This window comes from Pelodiscus sinensis, chromosome 5, assembly GCF_049634645.1.
Source record: "Pelodiscus sinensis isolate JC-2024 chromosome 5, ASM4963464v1, whole genome shotgun sequence".
Lineage (NCBI taxonomy): Eukaryota > Metazoa > Chordata > Testudines > Trionychidae > Pelodiscus > Pelodiscus sinensis.
This window is the reverse complement of record NC_134715.1, coordinates 111737244-111749723: the sequence shown is the minus strand read 5'-3', so window position 1 is coordinate 111749723 and position 12480 is coordinate 111737244. Positions and strand designations below refer to the sequence as shown.

The following is a 12480-nucleotide window of genomic DNA, read 5'->3' as shown; positions in this document are numbered from 1 at the left end:
GACGCTTGCTCAGGGCAAGTCCGCTTTACTGCAGTGCGATTCTATCCACGCTCTGGTTCTCTACGGACAGCACAGCTGCACTTGGGCCTCTGGGCCGCGAATCTTGCCGGGCCCCAGCCTGGGGCCTGCAGCTGGGCTGGGCATTGAGGTGCTGAAGGGACAGCTCCCAGCCCAGCGCTCTGGCAAGCCGGGCTAGGCGGGTAGCGCTAGCCATTGCCTTATACTGCTCCTGCCGCGCCAGCCTTTTGTCAGCGCCCCTCCCCGCCCCCTTCCCTGGGGCAGTAGTGCAGGCGCGGTCTCCTAGCGCAGTAGCCCGGCCGCTCCCTGCAGAGCGCTGCTGGCGGGGAGGATTTGCAGCACAGTTCGCCCCAGCGCCCGTGCGATTACTTCCGTGTCAGGGGCTGGCAGCGGCGGCTGCTCCCTCCCTGGCACGCTTCAGTCTCACCACCGCCGCCTCCACTCCGGCCTCTCTGGCAGGGAGATCGAGCGGAGATCGCTCCCGCTTGGCAGCTGCTGCGGGCCCCCGAGAGGCGCAGGGCGCTGGCTCCGAGGAGCGGATTTCCCCTCCCTGCTCAGGACCCCGGAGCTGCGCGTGGCTTGTCCTCCCCCCCCCCTGCTCTGCACCTATTGCCAAAGAAGCAAGGCCCCGCTTCGCTGCTGCAACTGACCAGCTTCTGCAGTGCGGGAGGGAGCAGCCGCCAACCCAAAGTTACTACAGAGATTGAGGCTGCCCGGCGCGATCTGGCACCAGACGGAGCCGGTACCGGCAACTGCTTTGCTGTGGACGTGCCCACTGCACCGCCATCCCCTCCTCCGCCCCCCGCTGGCGAGCACTAGTGTCTCCAAGAGCGGCAGCACCGCGGTATCTTCCCCCGGAGACAGCCGGGAGTGGGAGGAGGAGGGGGCGGGGGCGCAACTCCATTCCCAGCGCTGCCTTGCGAGCCCGGCAGCGGCAGGTGCTCCGCAGTGGGGCAGGAGGAGCAGCCAGGAAGGGCTCGCTTTGCGCAGAGTGGGGTGTGTGCACCGGCGGGGCTTTTCCCCTCCCCTGGATCGCTCTTTCTACTGGCGGGCTAGTGCAGCGAGGTCCTATTCGCCCAGGGCTTTCCAATCGCCGAGCGCTGCCAGCCTCTCCCCCGGGCTCTTTGTACTTTATTTCACGTGCTGCGTCCTACCCCGGCTGGTTCAACGCCCCCGCCAGCTTTCCCTCCGCGGGTGGGGGGCTTGTGTCTCCCCAAGGGACAGCTCCCATCCTCCATCCCAGCTCTACCCCTGCGCTCTGCCGATCACTCGTGTTTATGGTCACCAGCCGCCCGTCCCGGTAGCGGCAGGTGCAGAGGCGCTGGGGGGAGGGAGAGAGCCGGAGGGAGAGCATGGCCGAGAGAAAGAGGAACTGGAACAAGGAAGATGACTTGCCAGTGTATCTGGCCAGGCCGGGCACCACGGCCCAGACCCCGCGGCAGAAATACGGCGGCATGTTCGCCTCGGTGGAGGGGGCCTACGAGAACAAAACCATCGACTTCGATGCCTACAGCGTGGGGAAAAAGGGCTCCCGGACTCCGCGAAGCGGCAGCCGACACGACATGATGCTGGATGGGGCGGACAATTACAGTGAGACCGCCAGCGATGTCAGCGAGGTCTCCGGCTCCGTGATCAGCTCCCCCGGGGATCGGGACGACAAGACCCCAGGCATCGAGATCAGATACCCGCTGGGAAAAGAGCTGCTGCAGGGCCAGGACAATGGGAAGGTAAGGTGCGGAGGAGGAAGACAGAGGGTGGCAGGGGCTCTCCATACCGAGCGCTGGCAGGAGAGAACCGTTCATGGCTCCAGCTCCAGACAGCCCCGGGCATCAAGAGTCTCACGGCAGCAAAGAGAGTGGGGCTCCTAGCACGAGCCCTGCTGCAGAGCATTACTGCGGCTTGCTGGTAGGTCCCAGGCTATTGCAGGGATCACTCGTATTCATGCAGGCCTTTGAGCAGAGCTGCCATATATCCCAGGGTAGGCTTGACATTGTAGGTCGCCTGTGTACAGAACTGGCCCGGGAGGCTGTTGCTGCAGCAAGAGCAGGGCTCGGGAATGACGCATCTTCGGAAACAGGGCACGTCACTCCGTCCGCTTCTTTTTAAACATTTAAATGATCAAAAAATATCAAAGGGTCTTGGCAGGTTTCTTCTAGGAACTATTCCTTGCAAGGGGCTCCTGTAAATTCTAGTGTGGAACACACACACTTTGGTGTTCTAATCTAAGACCTTTATGGCTCTGTAAAAGGGACTGTATTCAGAATCTACACACTGGCAGATCTCACACTGCTGGATTGCGCCACCCGGCCTAACAAAGCAGGGTGCTCAGTCCTAACCGGAAATTTCCGAGCTGGGGGCCTATCCTAAACTGCGAGCCATCAGTTTCACTTTTCCTATCCCTGGAGTGAAAACACTCCCACCTACCTCTTCATACACCAACTCCACCCCTCTCCTCGTTCCTGCCTAGATCGTAAGATGTTCTCGTTGAATGCTGCTCTCAAGCCACCTGAATCCCCCTGTGGTTTCATTGTATCCTTAACGGGTTGTTTATAGCTGTTACCTCTCAGAACGGGGTCCCAAAGCTCAGGCATGTTCTTTAAAGCGACGATAATTGTCTAATATTTGTACTGCTGAGCTAAGCACCGGATAATGGCCTGCCTCCTGCATTGGTTGCCCTCTATTTCCGTGGTGGTAAGCGATTTTATGTCCCCCGCCGCCACTCATTGGAGCAGGACAAAGACTATACCGAGATAAATTAGGGAATTAGAAAAGCAGCTGGGTTCTTTAACCAGTAGCTTCTTGCAGCCTGGGCAGTCCCCCGACTGTAGCATAGAAGCTTATGGCAGAAACATGAATAAAACACCTCTACATCACAACACCCAGTGGTCCGGGTTTCCTGGGAGATACTATTTTCCCTATCTAAATAACTAGGCCTTTGCAGTTATTTTCCCACTTGGAAAGTAGATCTCTGAATACATTTGCCCTAGGCTCCCCTCCCCCAACAAACAAAAACTTTTCACCGAACTTGGCTTTTTACTATACACAGCCAGAATATTTGTCAATGTGTTTTTCTCCTTTTAAAATAGGAGCGAAAATCTCTTTTGCTTCTCTTGAGCCTGGACGCAGTACATTTTCCTGGTTTGTAGCCACGGGGCAGAACATACTGGTCATTAGGTATGGTTGTGTGCCAGATGAAATATGTGACTTGGGAAACGGAATAGGGGTCTGGTTGACCGCAGAGGGCTTCCAGTAAGCCCTAGATGTAGCCAGCTGTACACAGGTGTAGCCAGTTGTCTTTCCTTCCCTATTTCCTATCCATTGCCTCATCTTTATGTCAAAATAATCCTCTCTGCACTGGGATGGTGCCTCATTGCATGTGCTTTGTACCTCCCTAGTTCTGCCTCCTGTTTTAAAGTGCATACTTCATGCAAGAAAATGTACTTTAACTTGCCCCACAACTATGCCTTGACAAGTGAGCACGTGATTCCGAATTAGTAATGGCTTGGCTGGATTGAGGGGAAAGGTTAGAATTCGTCCCATAAACTATGTTGAGACAATGGCTTGGGCAGCTGGGAGGAGACCCTGCAGCGACTCCACCCATTCGCTCACACCCCACCTCTCAGCAGCCTGGGTTGGAGCTTTCCGCTCCGAAGCGGGACCATGACACAAAAGTGGCAGGGACTTTACAAAGCACTCCGAGCCATTTAAGTTTCTCGCGGAGCCAGAGCTGGTTTTCTGGAAGGGCGTCCGGAAGAGTGTAAACTTTGGGGCAGTGTCTCACCTCTCAATGTGCCCGCTTCCCCTGACTGCGGTCTCGGAAGGAGCCGCCAGCAGCCAGTCGGGGAACAATGTGTGTGAAATGCGGAGGAAGGCGAGGCTTCAATCCGCCAGCTGTGGCGGCCTCTGCAGTGAGGGAGAGCCACGTGGATCCCACCTGCTCTAGCCCATCTGCGCGGGGAGGCGCTTCCCCTGGGTCTGTCTCGGGGCAGCCAAGGCAGTGCCGTGCACACGGCGTGGGGCATCGGGGCTTTGTCCTCGCCCTGAGAGACAGGCAGTCGGGGCAGCAGGCGTTGGGAATGGGGCCGGTGCTAAGTGGGGGGACGGCGTTTCCCAGCCCCGGTATTGGAGGCCACGGCTGGATTGATGGGTTGGGGCGGGGGGGAAGAGACAGAAGGGGCAGGAAACGCTTCCTGGGTTGCGCCGAGCGAATCCTGCTCCGCTCTGCAGCCGGGAGGGCGCTGCTGCAGCCGCTGCGCGCAGCTCTGGCCAACTCCCTGGAGGAGACGCGCCCCTGTGCTGTTGCGCCCGCTAAAGGGGGGGTCGCTTTGCCGGGGCCGCCCCGCTCCGGGCAAGGAACCGCTGCCTCCCTTGCCGAGCTCTGCCCCGCCCGGTAGCTCCGCATTGTGCTGTGCCCGGGGGCGCTGCGCGCAGGAGGCAGCATGTCTTACCAGGGCAAGAAGAGCATCCCGCACATAACGGTAAGCGGTGCCCAGGGCCCGGAGCGGGATGAGGGGTGACCCAGGAGCCACAGGGCGGAGCGGGCGCCCTGCCGCTCCGCCAGGGCACTGAGCAGGGAGAGGCGCGGGAGTGGAGAGGAGAGCTGGTTATGGCGGCTGGTTGATTTCAGGGCGAGGGCATGGCAATGAAGCAGGGTTCACACGGATCGAAATCCGGATCGATTAGCGGCTGTGCTGGAGGGAGCCCCTGCTGAGCAGCGGGCAGGGGGAGAGGAGAGTGCCCCTCCCCCCCCAGGTCTCTGTGCGGAATCGCTGGGGTGGAAATCATCGCAGTGGATCTGGGGAGGAGTGGGGAGGGGAGGTGGCAGGTCTAGATCCACAGTTTTATTGCGCTTTTTCCTCCCCTGGGGACGGGCAGGGTGTGTGTGTGGAGGGAGGCTAGGGGGAAGCGGCAGTAAATTAGAAGAAGGGGGTGGCGTGCTTGGCGCTGAAACGGCGGCGGTGCTTGCTAAGGTGCTAGGCTTGGGGAGAGTCAGCCACTGATGGGAAGCAGAACAAAAGAGGGAGGGGACCCGGGCAGCGCGCACAATGCTCTGAAAGCCCCGGAACCTCCCCAGCTCAGGCAGAGAGAGAATTCCAGATCGCGTCCAGAGCAAAAAACCTCCCGGGGGTGGGGGGGTATCGGAAGGGCAGCAAGCCACCAGTGCATTTAAAAAGGAGGAAAACCTAAGAGCGCCATGATGCGCGAGCCAGCATCTCCCCGTGCTATTCATAGAGCTCTGAGAACAATTACCGAGGCGATCAGGAGTCAAAGAGTTAATCGCCATTCTCCGGGACCTTCAGTTGGCTCTTGGCACAGCCTGGCAGGATGGCTTTCGTGCCCGGGGGATCTGCGTGCTTTCATCTTGCATATTGTTCCCCTCGGAGCTACGGTGATGAACTGGCTGCGGATAAAGAATAGAATCGAGCTTCTAATGAACTGGGGGAGGGGGAGGGTAACCTCTTGGTGTATTCGACCATTTTGATTCTATCACAAGACCCACGCCCTCCAAAGGCCACAGACACTGATCAGAAAGCTCGGTTACAGATGCAAAAGCCTCCTCCCTCCCCCCCACACTCTCTTTGTTTTTTTGCAGAAATGTGTGTATTAGGGACACATAGGATCCGATGGGGCGAGATGATTCGATGCTGCAGCAGCACATGGGCAAAGATAAAAGGCAGAGAATGAGGGGCACTCTAAGTAGCTTCCACTTCTTTGGGCTATTCTTCCGGAGTGAGCAGAGCTCAGGCATCCTGGGAACTGACCAGCTCCTAATGCAAGACTTTAATTGATAAAGGATGGGCTGACATGTAGGTGTGTACACTTGTTAAGCAGCTCTCACTGCTCTGCAGGAACCTTGCTAGACATTATGTCAGGCAGTGTGGCAGCACTTGCAGACACTTCAAGGCTTACAAAGGCTTAAATAGCTCTAGTTCTTTTTTTTCAGATTCCATCACCTGGAATATCTTCCCTTGATTGAACGTTCCAACATGTAAAGCAGTGTCTAACTGCTTAGGATTTGTCAGGCTTAAGAGGCAGTGTGGTCTAGTGGCCAGGGCATTGGACTGGTAGTCTACAGCCCCCTGTTCTCTTTCCAGCTGTCCCAATATTCCACAGAAGGCTCATACAGCTCACTTTGCCTCTGTTTTCTCTCCCCTTTTTCTATCTTGACTGTATACTCTACCAAATTAAAGGCAAAACAAGAACATAGCCCAAGCTGTCAGGCCCAGAACTTGAACTACATTTTATGGTATTTTTTTAAAATCTCTGTCTTTTGCTCTTCCTCTAAAAAAAGGGCAAATTAGACAAGTAGTCTTGGCCCTGTACATTGCCTGTGCAGTGTGTATGTTTCCCAGAAGAGCCTACAATTTAATATGAGATGTCTGAGCCTGTAACAATTTAGCAATAGGTGTCTGAGCCTATGTCTTTAAAATACTAACAGGAACATAGCCCATAAGATAAACTACTTTAGCAAATTAGCTAGAGGGGAAAAATAGTAAAGAAGTACAATTTGCACTTCAAGCCTCCAAGGTTCTTATAAAATTAATGAACTCATTGCAAAATTATCAAACAAAAAAATCAACCCACACCACTTTTGGTAGCATCTCTAATTCCACCACCACCCTATCTTTGGGACCTGCCTCCAGCTCTGTTCTCATTGAATCATCTGGAATTTTGCTATTGGAGGAGTACAGTTTGATCCTTAATCTTGCTTACTGAAGGCTTTGCAGTGGTTTTTCAGTACTGGGTCTGATGTACTAATCCTGTGTCCCAAACTCTCACAGAAGTCAGGAGGAAATCTGGATGTGCAAGCAAAGCAGAGTCTGGCCTCAGCAGCCTATGTCATACCAATGCCTGGTGGGGGAAGGGGCTGAGCTGGCCATGTTCAGTCAATTGTCAAAGATTCCAAAAGGGTTCTGAGAAATGGTTTGTTGTTATTCCCAGCACATAGAATCATAGAATAGTAGGACTGGAAGGGACCTCGAGAGGTCATCGAGTCCAGCCCCCCGCCCTCAAGGCAGGACCAAGCTCTGTCTACACCATCCCTGACAGATGTCTATCTAACCTGTTCTTAAATATCTCCAGAGAGGGAGATTCCACCACCTCCCTTGGCAATTTATTCCAATATTTGACCACCCTGACAGTTAGGAATTTTTTCCTAATGTCCAATCTAAACCTCCCTTGCTGCACTTTAAGCCCATTACTCCTTGTCCTGTCCTCAGAAACCAAGAGGAACAAATTTTCTCCTTCCTCCTTGTGACATCCTTTTAGATATTTGAAAACCGCTATCATGTTCCCCCTTAATCTTGCTTCACCAAAGGCCATCTCTACAATGATTACCCAAACAAAACTTCCTCTGACTTCAGAGGGAGCCTTCCATGGGTAAGAACTGACATATCAGGCTCTGTGTGTATGCTACATATACAGGGATGTTGGCACAATTTGGACAGTGGGGGGACTGAAAGTCATTGAACCAAATAATAAACACTGTATATGGTGGAAACCACTTGAAGCCAGAAGGTGCTGCTGCACTCTCTCACCTCTAGTTCCAGCACCCTTATAGGTTTATCCTTGTGCAGGAACCAAGCATCATTCTGTCTCATCGGTCATGGCACTGGCTCAAAATCATGATAGGAAAGCAGAACAAATGTTGCTACCTATAGAACACTCACTCGGAGCTGACAACGGAAATAATTTTGCTGTTCCCTGCTTGTCTCACTTAGCCCCCTACTGCAACATTCTCTGGCTCCTGCACAGTGCTTGCAGTACCAACTTTGATGCCCTTTTCATCCATTTGTCCCATGAGCTCTCCATGTCTTTGCATCCCTGCTTTGCATGGAACAACAGTCGTCTAATCTGACAAGCCAATGCCCTTGTCTCATTTTAATCCTTCCTGATAATTCACCCTTTCTGCGATGCCCACAGTGATGTTCTGAAGGCCAAAACTATAACAGGATTTTAAAAAGAACTAGATGAGTTTATGGAGGATAGTTCCATCAAGGGATATGAGCCAGGATGGGCAGGGATGGTGTCCCTATTCTCTTTGACAGAAGCTGGGAATGGGAGATGGGGTGGATCACTTGATTATTAGTTGTTCTGTTCCTTCCCTCTGAGGCACCTGGCATTTGCTACTGTAGGAAGACAGGATACTGAGCTAGATGGCTTTTTGGTCTGACCCAGTCTGGCCATTCTTATGTTCTTTATTAACGTGTGAAAAATATTATCTTACATCTTTTTGGTCCTTTTTTTATCCATATTTTAAAAATAAACTCTGAATTGAAATACGGTGTTATGCACCAACTGAAACGCAGGGACCATGTAAGCATGTTGTCACCTTCAACCTTCCTCTTTGTACTTTTCCCAACACTCATCTCTCCCCCTTGTATCATATCTGTGAAATTACTGGTGAGGTATGGTGCTACTTAGCATACAGGTGGCAGAATACAGTTGCTGAATTGCAAACACTTGTGGGTAGAGTTTTAACCCCAACTTGTGCTTAGTCTTCTAACTCTCACTGAAATTGATGGGAGTTGGGAGCCTAAATACCTTTTGTGGATCTGGACTTCTGTCTTTCTGTCATCTTTGAAACACCTAGTAGACTTCTGGGACTATAAAATGATGAATAATGACACTGAGCACACAGCTGGGAATGTAGCATGGTTGTGTTTCCATGCAGGTGTAAGCAGAGGATGAGAAAAGGTGCAAATAAACTTAGGTACTACGTTTAGACCTCCGCACTAAGTGGAAGTAAATTCCAAACCCTTGGTGGGCTCTCACCCTGAGGTGAAAGTAAAGGAGGGGGAGGGAATGGGCCAGAAGTCTATTCAGAAATCTACTTAACCATGATTTGGGCCCTACCAAATTCACAGTCCATTTTGGTCAATTTTATGGTCATAGGATATTAACTATAATAAATTTCATTATATCAGCTATTTAAATCTGAGATTTCAAAAAGTTGTAATTGTAGGAGCTCTGACCCTAAAATAAAGTGTGCGTGTGGACGGGGGGGGGGGGGGGGGGGGGGGGAATGTTACAAGGTTATTGAAAGGGACATTGTAGCACTGCTGCCCTTACTTCTGTGCTGCTGCTGGTGGAAATGCTGCCTTCAGAGCTGAGCTGCTGGAGAGCAGTGGCTGATGGCTGGGAGCTTAGCCCTGAAGGCAGAGCTGCTGCCAGCAGCAGCACAGAAGTAAGGATGGCCTGGTATGGTATTGCCATTGATGCCTGCAGAGGTGGGCCTTCAGTCAGCAACCCCCCTCTGGGCAGGTGCCCAGCTCTGAAGGCAGCAGCTCAGAAGTAAGGGTGGCATGGTATGGTATTGCTACCCTTACTTTTGTGCTGTTGCTCGTGGGACACCGTGTTCAGAGCTGGGCTTCAGGCTAACAGTCATTGTTCTCCAGCCACCCAGATCTGAAGGCAGCTCAGAAGCAAGGGTGGCAATACTGTGACCCCTCCCCCCTAAAATAATGTTGCAGCCCCTAAAATTTCCTTTTGGGTCAGGCTCCCCCACTTGAGAAACACTGGTCTCCGCTGTAAAATCTGTATAGGGCAAAAGCACACAAAATACAAGCTTTTATGGGGGAGACCAGATTTCACAGTCCATGATGTGTTTTTCATGGACATGAAATTAGTAAGTCCCTAAGCATGATTCTCAGCATAAAAATAGGATAGTTCGCTGCACATTCCCTTCTTAGACTTTTCTTGTGTACTAGGCAGGATGCATGTGTTGACTGTGCTGCTGCACTCCCATTCAAGTAGGATTGATTTCTCCTATGTGCATGCACCTGCCTATCACTTTTGACCTGGTATTTCAACACATCACAATCTACATCTCTTCATTGCAGAGCGAAGCAGAAATAAAGCTGGGGAATCAAGGTCTGCCATGATGCAATGAAGCATTGAAATGTGTATCATTGTTTGCTGTCCATTATTAAATTTAGAATGTAATAGTGGCCATATTGTGTCAGATCGAAGGTTCATCTAGCTCAGTTTCCTTTTTTCAAGTGGCCAATGACAGGTGCCCAAGAGGGAAAGAACAGAATAGATAATCATCAAGTGATACATCCCCTGTCACCCTTTCCCAGCTTCTGGCAAACAGAAGCTAGAGACACCATTCCTGCCCATCTTGGCTAATTGCCATTGATGGACCTATCTCCATGAATTTATCTAGCTCTTTTTTGAACCCTGTTAATGTCTTGGCTTTCACAACATCCTCTGGCAAAGAGTTCCACAAGTTGACTGTGCATTGTGTAAAGAAAAATGTCCTTTTGTTTTGTTAAAGCGCCAAAGAGTTTCGTAGCACCTTATAGACTAACAGATGTATTGGAACATAAGCTTTCGTGTAAAAAGACCCACTTCGTCAGATGCATGTCAGATAATATGCATCTGACAAAGTGGGTCTTTGCCCACGAAAGCTAATGCTCCAATACATCTGTTAGTCTATAAGGTGCTACAGAACTCTTTGTCACTTTTGCACATCCAGACTAACACGGCTACCCCTCTGATACTTTTGTTTGTTGTAAACTTGCTGCCTATTAATTTCATTTGGTGACCCCCTAGTTCTTGTGTTATGCGAAGAAGTAAATAACACTTCCTTATTTACTTTCTGCACCCTAGTCATGATTTTATAAACGTCTATCATATTCCCTGTTAGCCAATTTTCCATGTTTCTATAGTGCTTGGCATTTCCCAGGTCTCTGCCTAGATGAACTGCCAATTTAATTGTACAAAATAGAGGCAAAAGAGATGTAACACAGTAGCAAAAAGCCTGATACAGAAATTATTTAGTTCTAAGATTTATTTACATTTTAAATTATTTTATGTTCCCATCTGAGCTCAGTTAATAGGAGGTGGGTGATGTACAGCAAGTAGAGGATAACTAGCCATGAAAATGAAGGGTGAGGCAGGACTGGCAAGAGGGGAGAGGTTTCTTTGGTCTATTATAGATGAGGCTCTCTTCTAGAAGAAAGCAGTGGTTCAAACAGTGGCCAGGATTCATCAGTGGGAAAAAGGAGTTGAAGGGCCCTGATGAAATCCAGGTGGAGCTGATAGAATATATTGTAGTGAGGGTATACAAGGAGACAAGAGATGAGATATAGTAGTGAAGTTTGAATTTGATGTAAAATGAGATCGGAAGCCAATAGAGGAAGATGGTCAGAACAATTGACAAATATGACCATTTTAGTTGTAGAATTGACTGAATTGAGCAGAATTGAGAGGCATACAAGTTTGAGAGAAACAGGTGACAATAATTCAGAAAAGAGATCACAATAGCATAGCTGGTATTTTTCTTTCTGGTGACATAACCCTCTCAAACTGATCACTGATGTTCGAGATGGGTTAACTGAAAACATCCATCAGGATCTATCTTAGATTCATAGATTTTTAAGGTCAGAAGGGACCATCAAGATCACCTACTCTGACCTGCACATTGCAGGTCACAGAATCTCACCCACCCACTCCAATAGACCCATAACCTCTGGCCGAGTTGATGATGTCCTCAAATCATGATTTTAAGACTCTAATTTACAGATAATCCACTAGTTTAAATGTTCAGATGATCCAGGCTGTGGTGGAAGGTGACCCCCTCCCACCCAGTGTGTTTGACAATCTGATCCAGGGGAAAATTCCTTCCTGACCTCAGATATGGCAATGAGTTAGATCCTGAGCACATGGCCAATTCCCACCTGCCAGTTACTTGTGAAAGAATTCTCTGTACTAATTCAGAGCTTCCCTCCCCCCTCCCACATAGTCACCAGTGACTTAAGACATTTTCTGCTAGTAACTGCAGATCAGTTACATACCATTGTAGGCAATTCATCAAACCATCTCCTACATAACCGTGTCCAGGTCAGTCTTGAAGCCAGTTACATTTCTTGTCCCCACCACTTACCTTGAAAGGCTGCTCTGGAACTTGACTCCGTTGATGGTTAGAAACCTTTATTTAATTTCAAGCCTAAACTTGTTGATGGCCAATTTATATCCATTTGTTTTTGTGTCCATACTCTTGCTTAACTTAAATGATTCCTTTTCCTCACTGGTATCTTCTTCCTGTTTGTATTTAGTACCTATAAAGCTGGTCAGGGAAATTGTAAGACACCATAGTCCAAAATGCCAGCAATATGTGAACACCCAACAATACATTTAATTCAGTTCCAGTGCCCACAGCACCATGTTCCAGAAATGTAAGGCTGTATCTATGCTAACAATTTCATAACTTCTCACAATGCCCAATGTTCTACTTACTACACAGAATCCTGTTCAAATTCACTGGCTCTCCAAAGCCCTCAGTGGGGCAAACCTGAGTATCTAATGGAATACTTTTTATTTCTGTGGTCATGAGTTGCTAATTTCTTTTCCAGAATGGCCATTGAACAGCCATCATATTGCGAGTCTAATTCGGAGCTGGTGCAACTCCACACCAGGGCCAAATTTGTCCTTCGGGCTTGATGCATGCTTCCAAAA

The 12480-nt window shown here is 50.1% G+C and overlaps 1 protein-coding gene across 2 annotated transcripts in view; it reads left to right on the top strand.

Annotated features, from left to right (window-relative positions):
* The first annotated feature begins 314 nt into the window (after window positions 1-314).
* The window catches only part of CRMP1 (collapsin response mediator protein 1), a 66704-nt gene continuing 54538 nt past the window's right edge, over window positions 315-12480 (top strand). Inside the window, exon 1 of one of the 2 annotated variants that reach the window (XM_006128209.3) lies at window positions 315-1745. In XM_006128209.3, the coding sequence (XP_006128271.1) occupies window positions 1371-1745 (375 nt within the window). In that variant the 5' untranslated portion in view covers window positions 315-1370. Of the gene's footprint in view, window positions 1746-4190; window positions 4497-12480 lie in introns of those variants that run through there. The other variant, XM_006128210.4, reaches the window with a different exon arrangement.